At 41.8% G+C, this 21,083-nt stretch overlaps 1 protein-coding gene across 2 annotated transcripts in view; it reads left to right on the top strand.

Annotated features, from left to right (window-relative positions):
• Positions 1-21,083, top strand: part of nkain4 (sodium/potassium transporting ATPase interacting 4) — a 53,115-nt gene that overhangs the window by 11,876 nt on the left and 20,156 nt on the right. For both annotated transcript variants that reach the window (XM_085260629.1, XM_085260628.1), the window contains exons 2-4: positions 6,824-6,961; positions 8,077-8,157; positions 16,145-16,345. In XM_085260629.1, coding sequence (XP_085116755.1) covers positions 6,824-6,961; positions 8,077-8,157; positions 16,145-16,345 — 420 coding nt within the window. The remainder of the gene's footprint in view (positions 1-6,823; positions 6,962-8,076; positions 8,158-16,144; positions 16,346-21,083) is intronic.

The following is a 21,083-nucleotide window of genomic DNA, read 5'->3' as shown; positions in this document are numbered from 1 at the left end:
AAGCTGTGGAACTGAGAGGGTCAGCAGTCACCTCTATCTTCTAGCTCGGGGTGGAAATCACACCTAACACCTCACCAGAAATCTGCCCTACTTTCTGGATATCTCGAACTCACGGCAACACGGTTTGAGTTAATAATCATAAACAACTGCCAAGACGGCGCGACACGTGTTTCGGTCTCTGTCTGAAACCCCGGTTGGATGCGCAGTCAAAGCACGCTGCCTTTCATTCATTTCAGCCACTTATCTTGAGCACACATACGCGTCTTAATTAGCTCTCAAACGATGCAGATCAAACGTTTTTTTTCTCCCTCAGACAGGTTCACTCTGATCCCCCACATCACTCTTATGTGTGGCTTGCTTCCTTCTTTCCTTCTGTTGTGGCACATTTAAAAGGTGGCGGTGATTGAAATGTCTTTTGGATTTGATATTCACTAGTTTCATATTGGAGAAAATGGGGTCTATAATGTCGGGCTGTGTTCTTTATTGCTCTGTTTGTGTTTGCTCATGTATGCAGACCTCTAGAGACTGAGTATATTTACCAGCTAAGTGAGAGAAGCAGCAGCACTGAGGTCTGTGTTCCTAATTTGGTATTGCATGGCCATGTAATTGACAGCTTTAAATAGATATTAAAAAGCAGAGAAGAGAGAGAACTCAGAATGGACAGTAGTAGAAGTGTGAGGAGTGCTTGTTGCATCCTGCTGCCGTACCCATCCCATAATTGGCAGTTATTTATAGTGGGAGGAGTGGTATGTGTGGCCAACATGCTTCTCCACATATACACACCCAAAACCAAAATGCACACTAAGAGTTTCCGTCACCCAAGAGGGAGTCATTTGTGCTTGCGAGAGGTCAGTGGGAGGCTTTTACGGGCCGTTATGTAGCCGGCTCAATATTCCTGGAAGAGCATTGGTATCTTTTGATCAAATTCCACCCCACTCTCCAGTAACCCACTCCCTTTGAATTGTGGGCTAATTGTGCTATATAGCTTTTGTGTAAGTGTGTGTGTGTTTGGGGGTGGGCAAAGGCCTTTCTATCCTTGATTGATTGTTGTCATCTTGGTGTATTATTGAGTTAGCAGCTTGCGTGATAGGGCAACTGCAGCTTCTCAGAGGAGAGGACACATACCAACGCGCACACACCCACACATGCCTCATGCCTATATGATCTTTAATTCAATGACTGGTGGAAATAATTCAGGGAAAAGGTCTATGGCTGTGTGTAATAAATACATCATGGGATCTGAATTATGTTTGTTGGATGGATGGTTTTTATGCTTATTAACTAGACTTCTGTCCCAAGCCGTGACAGCAGTCCATGTCAGATAACATATGTGCTGAGGACAGTGTGTGTGTGTGTGTGTGTGTGTATTTTTACATTAGTAAGCAATATTAAAAAAAAAAAATCAGTGTCAGGATAAGAATTATTAGGAAACAGTTTAGCATTTTGGCTGGCGCCACATTGCAAAATGGATGTCACGGACAACAGATGGCCATGCGGTAAAGCACACTCTGCTTTCTTGTCTATTTCACTCTAAATGAAACTGTATTTTACATCATGAACATCACATTACGCTAAATAAGGCAAGAGACTGAAAGCTTTAATGCGTGTTTACTGAGGTTATAAATTACATCAGCAGTGAGGTATTTTTTCCATGGACTTCTATATAATCAGACTTCCTTCTGAATCCAAAGGAGTTGACCTCTGTTACTCATTAGAAAAAAATGCAGCGTTAAGGCAATTTCTGTTTGGTGCTGCTTCTGAAACCCAAATGTAACATCCATCTTCTATACGTAAAAGATAAGTACACCAGTTCAGTTCTAAGGTTTTAGTATTAGGACACAATAAAAAAAAATCAACCGGTCTTAAAATCAGGTAAATACAGCGTCAGATGAACAATAAAACCTGACAAACAATTTAACAAAACCTAAACCACAACGCAGAAGCAGTGGGTGAAAAACTTCTCGCTGATTCCTGAGGAATTAAGAGGGTAAGTAGCAGCCAGATGCTGCTATTTAAATGCACTTGATTCAGTGATCATCAGCAAGCCCGAGCGTCTCTATAGAAGCAGAAGTTTTGAGATTTTGCTTGTTTGGAGCATTCGACTGTCTGTTAACATGATACCAAGGAGAAAAGACATCAGTAATGATCTTAGAGATGCAATTGCTGCTGCCCGTCAATCTAGGAAGCGTTAACAGGCCATTTCCAGACAATTTCAAGTCTATCATTTTACAGAGAGAAAGGAGTGTGTATGTCAGCAAATTCACCCAAAGATCAGAGTGTGCAACACTGCACGCTGTGCGACCCAACAGCAACAATTCTGACTCTACAGACCTCAGTTAGCATGTGAAATGTTGACGGTTATGACAGTATAATTAGAAAAATACTGACCAAATATGCTTTGTTTAGAAGGAGAAAGCCTCTTGTCTCTAAAAAGAATATGGCTTAGGTTTACAAAGTTTAATGTGAACAAACAACAAAACATTTGAAACAATGTCCTTTGGATAGTCAAAACCAAAGTGGAGATGTTTGCCATAATACGCATCACCACATCTGGAAAAGCAAACAGCACATCAGGATTCAGGCTTGTTTGGCAGCCACAGTCATTGAGTTGATCATGAACTCTTCTGTTTACCATTTGTTTGACAGCTAAAGCAGCAGGATAATTATGCAAACCAAAGGGTTTGCAAATCTACAACAGACTGGCTGTAAAAGAAAAGATTTAAGGTGTTGCAATGGCCACATTCAAAGTCCAGACCTCAACTTGACTGAAGTGCTGTAGGAGCTTAAGAGAGCTGTGCAGAAATAAATGCCTGCAAACCTGAACTGAAGCCACGTTTTAAAGAATTGTGGGCCAATATTCATCCACAGCGACGTGAGAGACTGATAAAGTCATACAGGAACAGCAGCTTATTGCTACTAAAGGTGGTTCGCCAAGCTGCTGAATCATAGGGTGTACTTTTTCCTCACTGCTTCTGCATTTTGCGTAGCTTAAAAAATGACACACAGCCATTTATCATGTGTTGTTGTTCATCTTATGTCTAATTTAAACCTGGTTTTGTTGTGTTTTTATTTTACGTTGTTATGCATAAAACCTTAGAACTGAAAGATGGTAGACTTGACTGCAGTCTGTGTTCTCTAAACCGACAGACACGCTAAGTTTTAATGAAGAAAATATCTAAAATTACCTCGTGACTTTTCCTCATTCTTTTAGCCTTTTCAGAAATTGTGCCAAGCACACGCAGATAAGACCCCGGGGCTATTTTCACTTATCTAGCCAAAGAGAATAAAAGCTGGTTAATAGAATTTGATCTCTTTTTTTTTTCTTCCACCAGGATTAGCGCACAACATTTTGGGGGAGCTGTATCATCTGTTCTTCCCGTTATTTCTTTTCTTCTCCACCCCACCCACATTTCACTCCCCCACTTAGATAATTATTTTGAGATCAAGGGTGCTCGGGGAGTTCGGAGTAACATATAACTAGATGAAAAATATGAGAAGTCAATTTGTTCTTATTTCAGATTTTCTTGCAACAGTAATAAAGCTCAGTTTTAACCTCAGGGAGAATCCTGGCAAAAAAAATATAGCGCAAGTAACCGAGAGCAGAACAAATATAAAGTGAATACTGGATAAACAGACCAAAGCAAAAAGTTTTGCAATCTTAACTTCCTCTCAACTGAAAGGACAAGAGAAATGGGAGAAAAAAGAAAAAAAAAAACATATAACAAAATGTCAGGCTTTCCCTGTGGAGCTGAGGAAGGCTGACAGGGAGATGGGATATACCTCACACCACCATACAATGGGCTAATATACAGGGTATCATTAGGCAGGAAAGGAGTGCAAGATACTTCAAAGTGCAGCTCCTTCAATACTCCTGCATGTGATTGGCTGCAGGACTTTGTGTTCATCGGCCTGGAGCACAAGCCTGGATAACTAGAGCTGATATCCATCCTGCCACATGAGAAGTACAGCGCATTAATTCATTTAACCATTACACAATCAATTATGGATTTAAAAAAGCTGCTTTTTAGAAAGTCATCTGTATCAACTTCAAGAGCCTGTTTTAAAAAGCTCCTTTAAAACCACAAACAGTACATGTTTGCTTGTCTTCCATTAAGTTTATTATTAAAATTTAAAATTTATTATTGATCGGCCTGAGGTATCGCATTAAAATCATTGATCAGGCTTAAAACTGGGTCTCTTTCATGTTTGATTGTAGCCAGTGTGATGCAGGAGTAGCACTTGATTCTTATTAACCTTCTCTTATGTCTTCACAAAATAGGGAGGGATTAATTCAGATATTTATCCAGACGTGCATATAAAAGTCATAGCTGAATTATAACTCCAATAATGGGGTCTGGGTCAAGCCGGCAAACACTTCAAACAAATTAACTGCAGCCTATAGCTGCATCTAATTTTTGCTGAAGTCCTCATGCATCAGTTTTATTTAGCTCTCTAACCGTGACCCAGAGCTGGCCAGAAGATCTATGACTCCTGATTTTATTCATTCCCTCCAGGCTTTCTCAATTCTGGGGATAGACAGAAGTTATCAGGAGAGTTGGGGGGGCTCAGTCGTCTTGCATTAGCATATGTTGTTTGTGATTTTTTTTTTCCCCCTTTATCCTTTCCCATCTCTCTGAGTTTATACCATGTATTTCAAATTCAAATTCAAATTCAAATTTTATTTGTCACACACACACAACCATAAGCAGTATGACATGGGGGTGAAATGCTTGTAGCTGTACAATGCCCAACCATTAAATGACAGAAAAAAAGTTTTACAATATTTACAATTTACAGTTTACTACAGAATTTACAAATTAACTTAGGAATTTACAGTAAAGAATGTGCAAATAGCAGAAGAGATTATAAAGATTATAAAGATTATAAATTATAGGAATTATAGGATTATAGGAAATGTGTGGTGGTGCGTGTGTGAGAGTCCAGTCTTATAGTGACGTGTGTGGGAGAGTCCAGTCCTACACCTGGTTCAGGGCCCGAATAGCCTGGGGGAAGAAGCTCCTCCTCATTCTCTCTGTTTTGGCCTTAAGGGAGCGGAAGCGCTTCCCAGACCTCAACAGTGAGAAGAGTCCATTGTTGGGATGGGAGAGGTCCATCATAATCTTCCTAGCTTTGGACTTACACCGCTTGGTGTAGATGGACAGCAGGTCAGGGAGCTCTGATTGAATAATGCGTTCGGCTGAGCGCACCACTCTTTGCAGATCTCGTCTGTCTTGCTTGGTGCTGTTCCCAAACCAGGTGCAGATGTTTGCCGTCAGGACGCTCTCGATGGTGCAGGAGTAGAAGTTCTTGAGCACCTTCAGTGGCAGATGGAAGTCTCTAAGTCTTCTGAGGAAGAAGACTTAGAGACTTAGACCCCAGCATTTGCCCGATCTGTCTCAGTTTTCCAGCCATCTTTTCTTGTCTGTTGTCTTATTTTCATGTGCATGAAAAGTGCAGTTCGTGGGGATGTTCGTTGACTTTGGCATGGTAAGGCTTGATGCAGTTCACTCACCTCTCCCTTTTGTCACTTCACACCCTGCCTGTGGACTTATTCCCCTCGTTCATTTTTAATTATCACTCAGTGTTTGATCTTCTCCCTCCCCTCCCTGTCACAATGTCTCATTGAGTTTCTAGTAACATTTCCATTACATCAAGGAGCGCAGCCACCGTGGTGTATGGAGTGTGGTGTGTGTGTGTGCTTGATGGGTTCTTCCTATCTTTGAGGCAGCAACAAGATTTCTCCCTCTCTCATCCATCTTCAAGCGCTTGGCTGTAAATGACATGTCAGCACCCAACGAAACACATCATTGGTTGAGACACACACACACACACACACACACACACACACACACACACACACACACACACACACACACACACACACACATTGGGAATGGAGTGGAATTGGATTGGCAATGGAATTTTAATTAAGCGGTTTGCACCCTCTCCCTGTATTTTCCAGCAAATGGCATGCTAATTGCGTTGATGCAAATAGGGCCTGCTACTCTTGAAAGTTCAGCTTGCTTTGTTTTGTGTTTTTTTTTTTTTTTCATGTCACAAAATACTGCACAGAAAGATTGGAGCTACAAAGAAAGGTGAAAGAGACTGATGTCCTCTTCAAACAAAAAAGAAGAAATAAAGCAAAAACCAAAGACATCATACTAGAACAAATCTTTATTTAAACGTAACTAGCCTTAAAACATTATTGATGCAGGACTAAGAATGATTACTGTACTGGGAAAACTGTGGAATTTCTCTTCTTTTTTTAAAAATTGTAGATGGTTTTACTTTTCTTGTGCATGTGAATATTCGTTGTTGTTTGTAAGCACATACCGTAAGCTCACTGCAGTGGTATTATTAAGGAAGGCCCACACCTCCCATAAAGATCCCAGAGCATTCTCTTTCCTGGCAGGCATTGGCAGAAAGGTTGGAAATAGTGATCTAGTCCATGGCTCAGCAGGGGCTGAATCAATAAATCTGTCATTGTTTATTTTATAAAACTTCTGCCCCCCCACCACCACCACCCCACCCTGGGTGCTTCCATCGTTTGAGGCTAAACTCTCAAGCTGTTCATGTCAAGTGGCTCAGTGTCTCCTTTGAGGGAGACACATGTTGTCTTCAATAAACCAAGAGCAGCACAGGCTTGTAGTGTTTATCTTGATTCTTTATTATTATTAATTATTGCCCGTTGGTGTTTTCCAGATTTAAGTAATCAGGTTTCATTTCTTGCAGTTCCCTGCAGCCTCGAGAAAGACGGTTTTCTTCCATTGCATGTTAACCTGACTTTCTTCTTCTTCTTCTTCTTCTTCTTCTCACCCTTTAGGTGTTGGCTTTAGAAAGACAGGTCTTTGACTTCCTTGGTTACCAGTGGGCCCCCATCCTCGCCAACTTCTTCCACATCATCATCGTTATCCTCGGCCTCTTTGGCACTATCCAGTACCGGCCACGCTACATTGTAGTGGTGAGTGCACATAAATAAATCACATTTGTCTTGCAGTTCAGTTGAAACTCTGTACAGTCTCTCACATAATCCTATTTTTTGTGGGGGTTTTGCATCACTTTGCGTCTGCTCTCTGTCTGTGCATGTACCATACCTCGGACATGTTGTTGCTTTTCAGTTGTGCTGCACTCTTTTGTGCATTGTGCGACACCCTTAAATCACTCTAATCCCTTGGTAATTAGGCCTAATTAAAGGGGGTGGGATTTTGAGGGGGTGGTGGGCCACTAAGGAGCTCATCAGATTTATACACGGCTTCAAGTTTGGGGACAGAGAAGGTCGTTCTTTAAAGCGCAGTGGAATGCATATGCAGCTTGTTCATTACTTTGCCAGAAAGCACCACTACAAGGCTTTATAAATGCACTTTTACGCACGTCGGTTTTTATTTGACAACGTAACGTTCATCTAAGGCATTAAAAGCCTGTTCTGAGCAGCATTAGTGGAAGCACAGATGGCGATGTTAATGACAGGAAAAGACTGGAGGAGTGTGCAACAGATACAGAGAACAGAATAAATAAAGAGAGGCAGGGGAGGATAGATTGAAGCCACGCAGGATAAAATGAAGACACAGAGGAAGCAGGAATTGAAGGGAGGGGAGGAAGGAGGAAAAGTTTCAGCCATTGTCTATTGTCAGATGGAAAATGGAAGAGTGCAAGCTAAGGGGTTCCAAGATCTAACACGAACATTTTTACAGGGGCGCTGATTTGCCCTTTACTCTTTCGCTGACATTTTAAACACACAGTTCATCATGAGTCAGAGGATTTGACAATCTTCACTGTGATGAGTCTGTCAGTGAATACCGTTCAGTAGCACTCTATAGCTGTCAACAGTTGGCTGTCTAAGCGTACAATTTTAGAAGTGGTTTAGTTTTGAGCTTCACTCAGCTCTTAAAAACCTGCAGCCCCCTTAGGGCTTAGATAGACTTGCTGAACTTACTGGCATCATGAAGAAAAAAAAGAGGTCTTCCATATAAATTTGTGTGTGTATAGTGTCTGCATGTGTATAGAGCTATGTAGGTTTGAAAGCCCAGTGGCCACAACCTTTTCTTTGTTTACTAACAGTTTTTTATTCCCCTCCAGTACACGGTATGGGCCGCGATCTGGGTAGCCTGGAACGTCTTCATCATCTGTTTTTACCTGGAAGTAGGAGGCCTGTCCAAGGTGAGAATGTCAAAATTCCAGCCTAGCTGTTTTCTCAGGATCTTCCTTCATGTGTCTTCGTCCCATTGAAGCGTTACTGTTTGTGCCTGAGATAAATGTTTGTTATGTATGTGCACATGCAGGTGGATGGAAACATTCCCACTTTTTTTAATTAATTATTAAAAAATGTGACTTGTAAGATGTACCCCTAATACTTTCTGAGTACTAAATAAAAGCGTAACATAGTAGCCAAACCTGGTCAGTGAGCCAGCTAGCAACGAAATTATGAGAGAGAAAGGGCCGGGAATATACATTCAAAATGCGAGTGATGGTGTTGTTTGAAATCCATTGTAGCACTGATGATAAACCAAAAATAAAAATCACAAGTTAACTTGCCAGATATATTTATATAACTGACCCATAGAATATGGGTAAAACGCCCATGCGCAGTGCCTTTGTTTTCATATGCACATGGCGGAAAAAAAGCATGGCGGCGACAGAGAATGTGAAGGGCAAAAGCGGATCGTTGAATGAAACAGATGAACCACAATTGGTTTGTAAAAATGGTGCCAACTTCAGTAGTGTGGAACTGGTTTCGTTTTCATCCGTCAGATACCCACCAAAGCACAGTTTTTGGTAGAACATGCAAGCGGGCCGAAAAACCTGGGGCTGCACAGCGTCAACGCATTAGCACCGTCCAGTAGGGCTGTTCGATATAACGATATATATCGGATGACGATATAAAAACGTCTATCGTTTCATTTTACGCTATCGTTTGTTTCGTGGTGTCGCAAAATAAACTGTTTACGGCAATATTTTTTCATCGTTTTGATGGCCACTGTAGTGGCTATATTAATTTCTTAAAGTTCTCTCTTTCTCTTATATTTAATATAACCACACTACAGACGGACAAGCGCCTGTTTTTATGCGTTGTCGTTAGCAACAACAACGGTAACACCATTGCGTGTCCGCTTGTTTATGTTCCACATAAACCTTTCACAATAAAGCTCAAGATCCTGTTGAGACTTTTCAAAATAAACTAAATCACATGAAAGAGCAGATTATTTACGGATGAGAAGTAAAAAAGAGCCGCCAGGTGCTAAAAAATAAACCTTCGACTTAAACGTTAGAACAGGCTTTTCCCCGCAGCACGCCGTGTAATAAATACTCACAAAGAAAACGGCGGCCGCTACAACTTAAGTCTAGAAATGTATAGTTTCATGCATCTGTTAAAACACTCGACTCCAGCTACATGACGCGCAGCTGGAAACACTTCTCGCAAGTCGAGCTGCCCGAGATTCACAGAATTTACAGAAAATGTTACAATTTTGTGATTTATATCGTTATCGGACGATAGAATTCTTATATCGGGATATGAGATTTTGGTCATATCGCACAGCCCTACCATCCAGCCCCACGCACGGGCCGATCCGCGTTAACTGGCTAACGGAGATTTGCTGCGTTAACGCGCTTATGGCGTTAACGTCATTTTAATGAGATTAACGCTGACAGAACTAGTTTTAATACGACTTTGGCAAGCTACGAAGCTGCAACTCTTGATGGATTGTTGGAGCATTACGGCTACCGTAGTCAGGAGCCTGGTGGATTAATACGTACTGTGCTTCAACATAATATTACCGTATTGTGTGTGTTTAACCTCCGTTAAGTTTTGTGGATATTATACATGGTTATGCAGAGGGTATGTCGGCCAATTTCCACTGGAAATGCCTTTTGGTTAAACTGTCAGCAAGGAATTTGCTTTTGCACTGTTAAATTTTTATATAGCTTTAATGCACATAAAAAACAGCTGCTTGTTTAAGTGAAAATACAAGAGTTTCTGCACAATGAGCTATAATGTGTACATATGCCTCACTTTAGTTATGTTACCAGATGCAGACCTGGACGTCTTGAATCCTTGCTTTCTTTCCTTTGCTTTTGTTTAAGGCCATTAAAATTTTTTGCATTTCTTTTTTGTTGACGCTTTTGTTCTGCAGGTGTTCAGTTTGAGTTGTTCAGTCTGGTACAATCTGTGTTGATATGATGAGCAGAGAGTGGGTTAAATCCTGTAAGGGTAACTGTCAGGTTCTGGTAGGTGTGTTCTCTAACCATGTTGGAAGGCATTTGTTTTCAAAAACCACACTTAGATAAGGTTTAAAATCTTATTTTTGTTATTCCACTTGAGGACAGAGGGTGAAATCTCTGTGAAAGGCTAGCTAATTAAATTTTTAGTGTTTTCAAATTTGAGGTTTGATTACAAATTCCAAAAGAGAAAGGGTGCAGTTGTCCTGAGAGCCAGGACAGATGAAGGCAAAGATGGTTCTCTGGAAAAGAAGCCACAAAAAAAGCCTCAAGTAATAGTTTTCCTGAAAATGATTCAGCTTCCTTTTGACCTTGTGCCAGTGCTGTTGCTTTATTGCACCATGCAGGCTGCACCTATAAGAATTGTTGCCATGTAATATAAAAGCATAATTAAGGCTTCTTGAGCTTTATCGGCACTGAACACATATTTCAGCTTTAATTAGATATGATGCATTGCCGCCAGGTCTTTTCTGCCTGAACAAGCCCGAAGGCCTTGGTGAGAATAACAGTGAAGGCAGAGTAAACACAATTACTTGCAGTGTATAATGAATGTGTGACACAGCCATCTATGAATCCACTCTCTGAACAAATCACTCCCTTGAGGATTCTGTACAATATTCACCCACAACAGCAACACCCCCAGCATGTGTGTGTGCATGTATGTGTGTGTTTTCTTATATTTGGCTGGTGCGTTTCTGTCGACCTGTGGGTTACCCTGCTGTGTTTCAAGTGGAAGCTTAAATGTAATAGGTAAATAATCAGGAACAATCCCTCCCAAAGCAGTGTGAAACCCACACACATGCATACTTTTGAGTTCTCTGTGGCTGGATCCCCTGTGGTTCCTCAGCACAGATCAAATTGGTATTCAACCAGACAAAGGCAAGTGTTTGGGTTGTCACCTTCACTCTACCCCCCTCCTCTTTCCCTCTTTCTCCAAGTGTTTTCACTTTGTTCATTGTGCCTTTGAGAGATATATATAGATATCTATATATAGATATACATACATACATACATACATACATACATACATACATACATACATACATATATATAAAAAATATTTTTTTATTTATTCTAAACTTATAAAGCCTAGAAAATGCAGCTCCTCTCCACTCCACTTCACTTCACTAATGGGTAGCTTGTCCAGTTGCAGGCTTGACCGTTGAGAATAATGAATTCTTGTCGGCAGTGTTCATCTGACACCTGCTCAGACAGCCAAAATGAGTTTCAGAAACACCTTCCCAGGCAGGCTCTGGCGACTTTGTCATTGTGTGATAGTCCTTGGCTCCATCAATTGTGTCTGTCTCTCACTGCGAATGTCTTTGTGCGTCCGCTGGGTGTGCGTGTGGCGGTTGTGATTTTTTTGCATGGTTCCTGCTAGAATAATGAGGCTTGTAGGGGACAGCTGCTCGGGGCTGAGGCTGGGCATTAACCCGACAGATGGAGCCGGCCTGGGCTCCAAGCTCTGCATATGGTGGCCAGGAGAAAGGCTGGCTAATGGAGCACACACACGCACACAACCATATCCCATGCACACATGCATGGCCAAACTTGACACACAGGACCCTAACACATTTTATCATAAAACAGCGTCAGCTAATTTTATCTGGCTTGCTCTGAGTGATGTTGACAGAACTTTACTGGAGGGTGTGCATGTGTTTGTGTGAGTGGTGTGTGCTAGCCAGACCCTCAAAGTGAGGGGGCAGGTTGTCAGAGTCATATGCCACATGCTCTGTCACCTCCTATTGATCCCTTATCCCCTCCCCCATGGTACAGCACAGACTGACAGACAGACCCCTGCTACTCTGCACGCACCTCTGTTTTAAAGAGTCCCTGGTCATTCACAGTCTTAATTCTCTCTCATGCTTTGCACACGAGACACTGGTTCACAGAAAATTGACATTTTACCCTTTTTTTCTGAATTTTTTTCAGAGGGGTTGTACATAAAAATGGCAGTGTCCAAATTAGTTGGACCACACATTAAAAAGACTTCAGCCAGCCAGATGTCTAGTACAAAATCTGTGTAATGTTCAATGTAACTCATAAAGGAAACATTTTGTCCTGACTCATTCCTGGCAGCTTCTCGCCTAAATCAAACCTGTAGATTTAACGCAGCTCAGATAGTGTCCAAACCTGCAGACACTGTCCGAAATTGACATGTGACTAATATTGCCTAATACTTACAGTAAATACTTTCCTAATCTTAGTTTTATCTGGTCGGAAAGTGAAAGGACAATTATTTATTCTTCCTGTAAGAATAAAAGTGCTGCACAGTAGAGAAATCTGAAAACTCTACTTTTGTGTTTATCATAAATATGCCTACCTCTGTGATCGCTTAATTTATTTTGACGAAAGCAGCTGATCACAAATTACAGTTTTTGAGCTTTTGTGATGTTCAGTCTGTTGTCCGTTCTTCTGCAATTCACAAAAATCCCTGCTCCTCCTACAGCATTGGACAGATGTTAGTCAAATGGGATTAAGTTCTCCTTTATGTGACTGTGTGTGAGCTCCCTCGACTTCCCATTAGTTTTGGTTTTTTTAAATCAATTTTTAGTGTTTTTTTTCTCCTCTATTTTCTTATCTTAAAACAATAACTCGGACAAATTTTCATACCGATCCACCTTAGTGTGAACGGAGCGTGAAACCCTCTGCCTCTCTCTGTCACTCATCCCCAGCACACACTGTGTCTGCTGACTGTGTTTTAGAGATGATAGAAGACCACCGCGAGCACTTTCTTTCCAGCTCATGAATCAATATGCGGCTCACGGTGTGTGCTCACGGTTGTGAAATTTAAGTAAATTCGAGACTAATCAGAACTAGAAGAATCTAAAGCATCTAAGCAGGTTTATTTCCCCAATGCGATCACTCAAGCATAGTTTCTAATCTTTTTATTTCACAAACGACAAATTAAATAAGAGCCTAATCATTTCGACGTTTAGCCTCATAGACTGCCTCGTGTTCCTAGTATTCCTCTAACAGAGCTGTCTCTAAATCTCTATTGACTTTTGTTAGAGAAAATAGTTTGAGTAACATCAATAGACTAATCTTAAATCTATGATATGGGGGGATTGATTTCTGCTTTGGGGTGCTGGAAGCATAACAATAACACTCCTGACAGTAAGTTGCCCAAAGCCTCTTCAGTATCGACTGCTGACGTAATGCAGTTGTGAGCATGGCTACAGCTGGGATAGGGATGGTTCCCTTCGCTTGCAGGATCCATCAGTGGCATCTGTCAAGTCATTAGTCCTCACAATCCTATCTATTGACCTTCAGCTGTCCTTGTTTTTGTGACTGTTGAGAAAATGACAGAATGATGGCAAAATAAAATAAGAAACTGAGGGGGATGATAGGTAATCTACAAGAAGAAAGAGTGATAATATCAGCATCATGATTAATATTTTTCTGACTCCTTGAAGACTTTGCTACTGACTGCACAGATGGATTGGTGTTTATGTGGCACTTTTCTGGTGTTATTGACCACTCAACGTGCTCTAACACTGCGAGCCACATTCACACACTTTTTTTTTTTGTGCTTTCTTCTATGCACGCAAATGCCTGTCTTAGGTGCACATTTAGATTTGATATCTTGGCATGTGGACTACAGCTTCTGGGGACTGGAACCCCTAAACATCTGAATCCTGAGCCGGAAGATCGGTGTTCCTGAGCCAGTTCTGCCCCTGCTCTTATAATCTGGTTATATTATGATGTATGTGTTGTTGATGTGTCCATGTATGTGCCAGTGGGGGTTGATAGGAATCAGATGTTTCCTGACAGCACTTGGCAACGTTAATAATGCATGTCTTGTCACTGAGGGGCAGATGCAAGGTTAGATTGCTGTATCGGGGTATTGATTTGTGTGTGTGTTTGGTTGTGTGTGTGTCCATGAGCTCATATGGTTGTGTAAAAATTGAGCAACACCGTGCAGACTTCTATGCATAAAAAAGTTTTCTCCAAAAGCTGCAGTATTGCTGTAATATGGCTTAAGAATTTATAAACCTCACATAAACAGCAGATCTCCTGGCTGAGACTTATGCACATATTAATAATATTTAGTTCAGCCAAATTCTGAAATATTATTTGTCTAGTCCGGCAGTTGTTTTTGATTTTACTCGATTAAATGTAGGATATAAGCCTCTGAAGATTTCTCTGTTCAACCCAAGACAATTGAGGTCCAGAGAGAGGAGTGCATTTTTAAGATGTCAACAGAAAGATGGCATTAATATTATCATTTATGCTGTTTTTTTTTTTCTTTTTCAGAAAGTAGTTCCATAAAAAGGGACTGAGATGTTTCCAAGTTATCCTGAGAAACAAGCAGCTTCTGGAAAGGCACATAGATGATTTGAAATTATGACATTTTTAATGTTTTTAAACTATAAATGCTATTTTATTTACGTCAAATATAGTGATGGAAGCAGACATTTGAAAAAATAATGCAAACAATAACTGTTTACATGGAGAGATCGCACTTTTTCTAAGTGGTAGAATGTGTTTTTTGGTATGACAAGTTCAGTCCACTCAGTATATAATGCCATGAAAATGTGCTCATACTAAATACCTGACATACATGTGATGTACGGTCACTTATTGTATTAGATGAATGTGTTCATCTGTGTGCAGACATGGTCACGACAACCTCCTGAAGTTCAAATCCAAGTATGAAAGAAAGGTGATTTAAGTGACATGTGACACACAGTGACACGGTTGTTGGTGCCAGACGAGCTGGTGTGAGTATTTCAGAAACTGCTGATGTACTGGGAAGAGAAATTATCTAGTGAATGGTAGTTCTTTGGGAGGTTGTTCTTAGTTAAGGACAGAGATTAGAGGAGAATGACTAGACTGCTTGTTTTCACAATTTGACATAAAAAAAATGAAATCCATCCTGGATTGTATCAAAGTTTAAGAGTAGTGGTGATGTAATGGTGTGGGGGATATTTTTTGGCACACTTAGACCCCTTAGTACTAACTGAACATCATGTAAATGCAACAGCCTATCTGAGTCTTGTTGCTGGCCATGTCCATTCCATTTAAGACAACAATATACCCATCTTCTTATGGCTACTTTCAGCAGGATAACACGCCATGTCACAAACTCAAAACACACACACTGGTCCAATGTACTCAAATGGCCTCCACAGTTACAAGATCTCAATCCAATAGCTTTGGGGTGTGGTGGGATGGGAGATTTGCATCAGATCTGCTGCAACTGTGTAATGCATCAATATAAACCAAAATCTTTGAGGAATGTTTCCAGCACCTTGTTGAATCTATGCTACAAAGACTTAAAGCAGATCTGAAAGCATCAGTTGGTCTAAACTGGTACTAGCAGGGTGTACCTAATAAAGTGGTTGATGAGTGTACCTTCGCAATCCCTTCAATGCTACAGCGAGGTCAAAATTTAAGAATTTTTGCACTAAAACGTTAGTGTTGAGTTATTTGGTGGATTGCCTTCAAATGAACCAGATGCTCTGCAGCTGGATGAAGTGTAATAATTGTCACCACTATGTTTGCCTGAAGGGTTTTTTAAACCACATTTTCCTGGTTGTGATTTTCTATTAGTCAAAGCTGCACTGGCATAACGTTGACATGCTAGCACACTAAGGAAAGACGGTGAACATGTTGTTATATTGTGTTTTGAGAACCAGCTCAATGCAGCGCTAACATAAGTAAGGCTTTGGAGAGTCATTAGCAGTCTAAAGATGCTTGTCTGTAATTTTATGAACCAACCCTTTCAGCAAAGGATTACAATCATAAAAAGTCTTCCAACAGCTTCTGTAAGTTTCCAAAGTTAAGCTCCCTGCCTTTTGAGCATCGGTGCTTTGGTTGCTTTGAAAGCCAGCCTTGGTTTCCTTATAAAAAATACATGAATGTGCTTAATAACTAAAGAATACAGTCCTAGCAAAGAAGTTAATGTTTTTCCTTCTCCTTCCAGGACAGTGACCTGCTAACATTTAACATCTCAGCTCATCATTCCTGGTGGAGTGAACATGGCCCCGGCTGTGTGCGGAGAGAGATGCCACAGGCTCCTGGGGTCCATACCACGGAGAGCCACTCCTACATCACTGTCATGGGCTGCTTCGTGGACTATCAGTACATTGAGGTCATGCACAGTGGGGCACAGATTCTTGTTGCTGTGAGTACAAGTTAACAATACCCGCTGACATTATGCACATTAAAATACCGTTCATACGCTGAGTCTAGATGGCCAGGACTTCATTGTATCACAGTAAGTTGGATATCTGTGAGTTAAATGTGAACAGAATAGAAAGGAAGGTGATGTTTTTGTCTTACTTTAAGCTTAAGTTATTTTGTCCGGGACAGCTTCCTCTGCCCTGGTCTCCAAATGAAAAATTGCTCAGTTGTTTTGTCTGCTGAGGCTCAGACTTGCCAGATGCTAACAGGTTACTCAAACACTGGAAGGACTGTTATTGTTCTCTTTATAAGCTCTGTATCAATTCGCCAAAAACTCCCATCCTGCCAGCATGGACATTCTCTCACACACACACACACACACACACACACACACACACACACACACACACACACACACACACACACACACACACACACACACACATATATGACCGACTGCCCCAATCCTGGATGGGTGCCAGGGCACTCTTGGTGACCAGCTCTGCAGGAAGTTTTGGGTTCAAGACACGCACAATGGCACAGATTTACTCACACTAACAGTCACTTACCCTCTGACTCCACCGTGACACACCCACACCTATTTTTCACAGTTATTGTCACTTTAATACATGTGGAGTAGTTAATGTTGGCAGTAGGTGACAGACAGAAAGAGAGAGTGAACACACAGTGATGTTGTCAGCCTTGAACTACGATGTACCAGTGTGTTTCAGAGTCCTGTTGATTTTATCTAATGCTGGAATTATTTACAACACTTATTTACAAAGTGTCGTGAATGCAGTTTGATAGATTGGAAACAAGCAAAGGGACCCAGCCATGAGAAGCACTGGATTTTACCATTCATCCCATGGCCCCCACGGAGAAGGATAATAAAATGGCTGGCCTCACTTTACAGCCCCGGCACTCTCGCTGAACCTCATTACTACTTGCATTATGCACAGTGAATTGGTTTATCCTTCGCCTTCGTTGGATTTCTACTCCACATGAGATGGCAACACCCTTTTGCCTGCAATTTACATGAAATTGTTCAACCAAGCATTCAACTGCAACTCCACGGGACTCGTTCCCTAGAGGAGCAGGGAAATTGGTACTGAAATCTTAGCGTCACGAGTGACATCGTTTTCCCTGCATCCCCACTTCCTCTCCGGGTAAATGCAGGGCTCTGCTTAGGAAAATTGAATCCTTTTGAGATGTCCACTGTTGTTTTGGTTAGTCCCCTTTTCCTCTCTCGCTGGAAAACGGGGCCAGACGGGGAAAAAGAAAGAGCTGAAGGGATGGTTGAAAAGAAAAGGAAGAAAGTGGGGTGTCCCTTTGTCTTTGTTAGAAGGGTTTCAAGGTCGCAGTGAGAGACCATTAAATATTTAGTTTGGGCTCCAAGGAGCATGTTTCATTAAGTTGAAAAATGTGGATCCATCGGCCAATAATGGAGGCATCGCTGTCATCTATCAGCTCAGATTTGTCATAAGCTGGATGGAAGGGCTTCAGAAGTAAAGCTTTGGGTTAGGGGGAGTCTGCCTTGTTTTGTTGCTACTGCTGCTGCAGGCAACATTCAGCCAAAAAAGGAACTTCAAGATTTGAAGGATGAGCTTGAAGTGGAGGCAACCTTTTCGAACTGGGTTAATGTATTATTCATTTATCACTGCGAGGGATATTTTCCTTCATCTCTGTCCTTCTATTCTTTGTTGCCTTCACTAAATCGATATTATAGTACACATCGCTGTTTACTGGGTTTGGTTATCATAGTACCGTTATAAGAATGAGTCATTAAAAGATCAATGCAGGCAGCAGAAAACCCACAGTTGTTTTTGTCGTCTCTCTGTATCGTCCCGTCTTCCGTCTTTCTTCTTTCACTCCTGTGAACTTGCTTTACTGGTAAATAAAACAGTTGTGTCTGAGAAAACATTTCCAGTGTGGTAGGTAGAGTGTGGGTAGGAAGACGGCCAAAAAAGGAAAAGAAAAATGGTGCAGGATGTGAAATTGAGTTTACATCTGTAGACATAACTCTTACGAGCTTAAAGGGAACAGTGAAAGCTGTCTGAGATGCTGTGCTACTCATAAAACAGCCGGAGAAAGTGCTTTCGTGTACACACATACACACGCAGATATCATATCATTTAGCGTAGGTTATTGCTGCCACAGGCAATGCTTTCTTCTGTTGCATCTCTATTCCCTAGAAACCCGCAATGGGTGGAAGATGATAACGGGAGAATCGGCAGTGTGCGTCATTCTCTCGTTCCATTGCTCATTTCCTCTGTTTTCATGTTTTTCCCACATCACATTCTCACAGCTCAGCCCGTCTTCCTGTCTTTTTCCTGAACAGATCTCGCACTGTTTGACCTTCACGTCATTCAAATTCACAAGAACCTAAACAACAAACGATGACAATGCATTTCTTGCTCACTCAGTGTCACTTGTGCTCCTTTTTCTCTTGCGCTTTGACAGCTCTGTGATGTCGGTCTACTCTCTGTTTTAAAGGCGCAGTTTGCTTTAGCACCAGGGGGCAGGGTAATATGGTGGATGAAGCAGCCGCAGTTGATTAGATGGGTATTTTCAGCAGGGTTGGCATGAGTAGACCGCTGTGATCACTACTCTGGGGTCTGTTTGTCTACAGGGTCTGTGTGTGTTCTTTGGCTGTTGAGAATCTCTCAGCTCACCAGCGTTAAAACATCACGGGCACCCAGGCTGCCCCCTGATACATCGGAGAGGTCAGAGTGCTCTCTCTGGCAAGTCCTTTAGTCCATGCTCTTTATTCCAGCTCTCGTGCTGAGCAGCACTACTGGGAATGCATTTTTTTTTTCTGTTTTTGTGTAAGATGCACTGGGAGCCATGTGGAGGATTTCTCCAAAAACATTAAATAGCTGTGCATCGTCCAGTATAACAATGGCACAAAGCACCTCTCTGATATGTCAGCATTGACACTGCGTTTTAGCTGCACTGTAAGTTTTACAGCTTCTGCCTCAAAGGATTATAAAGATTCTGGGATTAAAAGATTTATAATGCAGTAGTGAGCAGTTATTAGGGCTGTACACAATACCATCGTTCCCTCGAAGCTGGACAGGAAACTGCAGGATCTAGGACTGAGCAGCTCCCTCTGCAGCTGGATCCTTAGCTTCCTGTCTGACAGACGCCAAGTGGTCAGACTGGGCAGCATCACCTCATCCCCCATCACACTGAACACTGGTGCTCCACAGGGGTGTGTACTGAGCCCTCTCCTGTACTCACTCTACACCTACGACTGCACAGCCACTAACAGCTCCAACATCATTGTGAAGTTTGCGGACGACACTACAGTGGTGGGTCTTATCACCAACGGTGATGAGACGGCTTACAGGGAGGAGGTCAGCGCCCTGACCCACTGGTGTCAAGACAACCATCTCACCCTCAACGTCGCAAAGACAAAGGAGTTGATAGTGGACTTCCGGAGGTGCAGAGAAGTACACACCCCCATCACCATCAACGGCGCTGCTGTGGAGAGAGTGAGCAGCTTCCGGTTCCTTGGCGTACACCTGGCTGAGGATCTTACGTGGTCAATACACACAAACAAAACAGTGAAGAAGGCGCAGCAGCGCCTCTTCTTTCTCAGGAGACTGAAAAGATTCGGCATGAGCCCCCGCATCCTCAGGACCTTCTATCGCTGTGCCATTGAGAGCATCCTCACTGGATGCATCACCACCTGGTATGGCAACAGCACCGCCTACAACTGCAAAGCTCTCCAGCGAGTAGTGCGGTGCTCTGAACGGATAATTGGAGGTGAGCTTCCCTCCCTCCAAGACATCTACAGGAAGCGGTGCCTGAGGAAAGCGGGGAGGATCATCAAGGACTCCAGTCACCCCAGCCATAAACTGTTCAGACTGCTTCCATCAGGAAGGAGGTTCTGCAGCATCCGGTCCCGTACCAGCAGACTGAGAGACAGCTTTTTCCATCAGGCCATCAGACTGCTGAACACGTCATAGACACCTCAGCTTCACTACTGGAACTTCAACATTATGCACTCCACACTGTATATAAATGCCACTTGTTTTGCACATATTCAACTCTGTATATTTTATATATTTTATTATTATTATTATTATTATTATTATTATTATTTTATTTTATTTTTTTACTATTTAATTTGTAAAAATGTGTATACACACACACACACACACACACACACACACACACACACACACACACACACACACACACACACACACACACACGTAGGAAAATATTTAGTATACACATCCGGAAATGCATACACTATTATATATTGTACATATATTTATTAGTTTCAGGTTGGCCATTCTTGTATTTTGCTCGTTTGTGTTGTTGTGTTTGCACATCTCTGTTGCTTGTGGGGCTCGCACACAAGAATTTCACTCGCATGTGCTGTGCCAGTGTGCCTGCACATGTGATGTGACAATAAAAAGTGATTTGATTTGATTTGATTTGATTTGGTTGCAGCCAAAAGCGAAGCGGAGAAGAGAACGACCTCAAGACCAGAGGAGAAGAAGGGGAGAAAAAAAAAAGCAACTGGTCGCTGTTATACTTCAAAGGCTGTCTCGGCCAAGAGCTTTAATTGTTAATCTGGTTTGCAGGGTGAAGGATAAAGATTATCTTATTATAGTATTTGGTCTTTTTAAACTTAAGAGAGAGCGCAAAAAGAAGAGTCAACAGAGGAGAACGTGGAAGTGAAACACAAGCAAGTTTAAATGAGTTAACTTCATCTCCAGTGCGAT

Source organism: Mchenga conophoros, linkage group LG20 (genome assembly GCF_057382185.1).
Source record: "Mchenga conophoros isolate Kocher_MC1m ecotype Shallow Benthic linkage group LG20, M_conophoros_male_GT1.1, whole genome shotgun sequence".
In the NCBI taxonomy this organism is placed as follows: domain Eukaryota; kingdom Metazoa; phylum Chordata; class Actinopteri; order Cichliformes; family Cichlidae; genus Mchenga; species Mchenga conophoros.
Note: the sequence above shows the minus strand (reverse complement) of the source record. Positions and strands in the feature narration are given on the sequence as shown.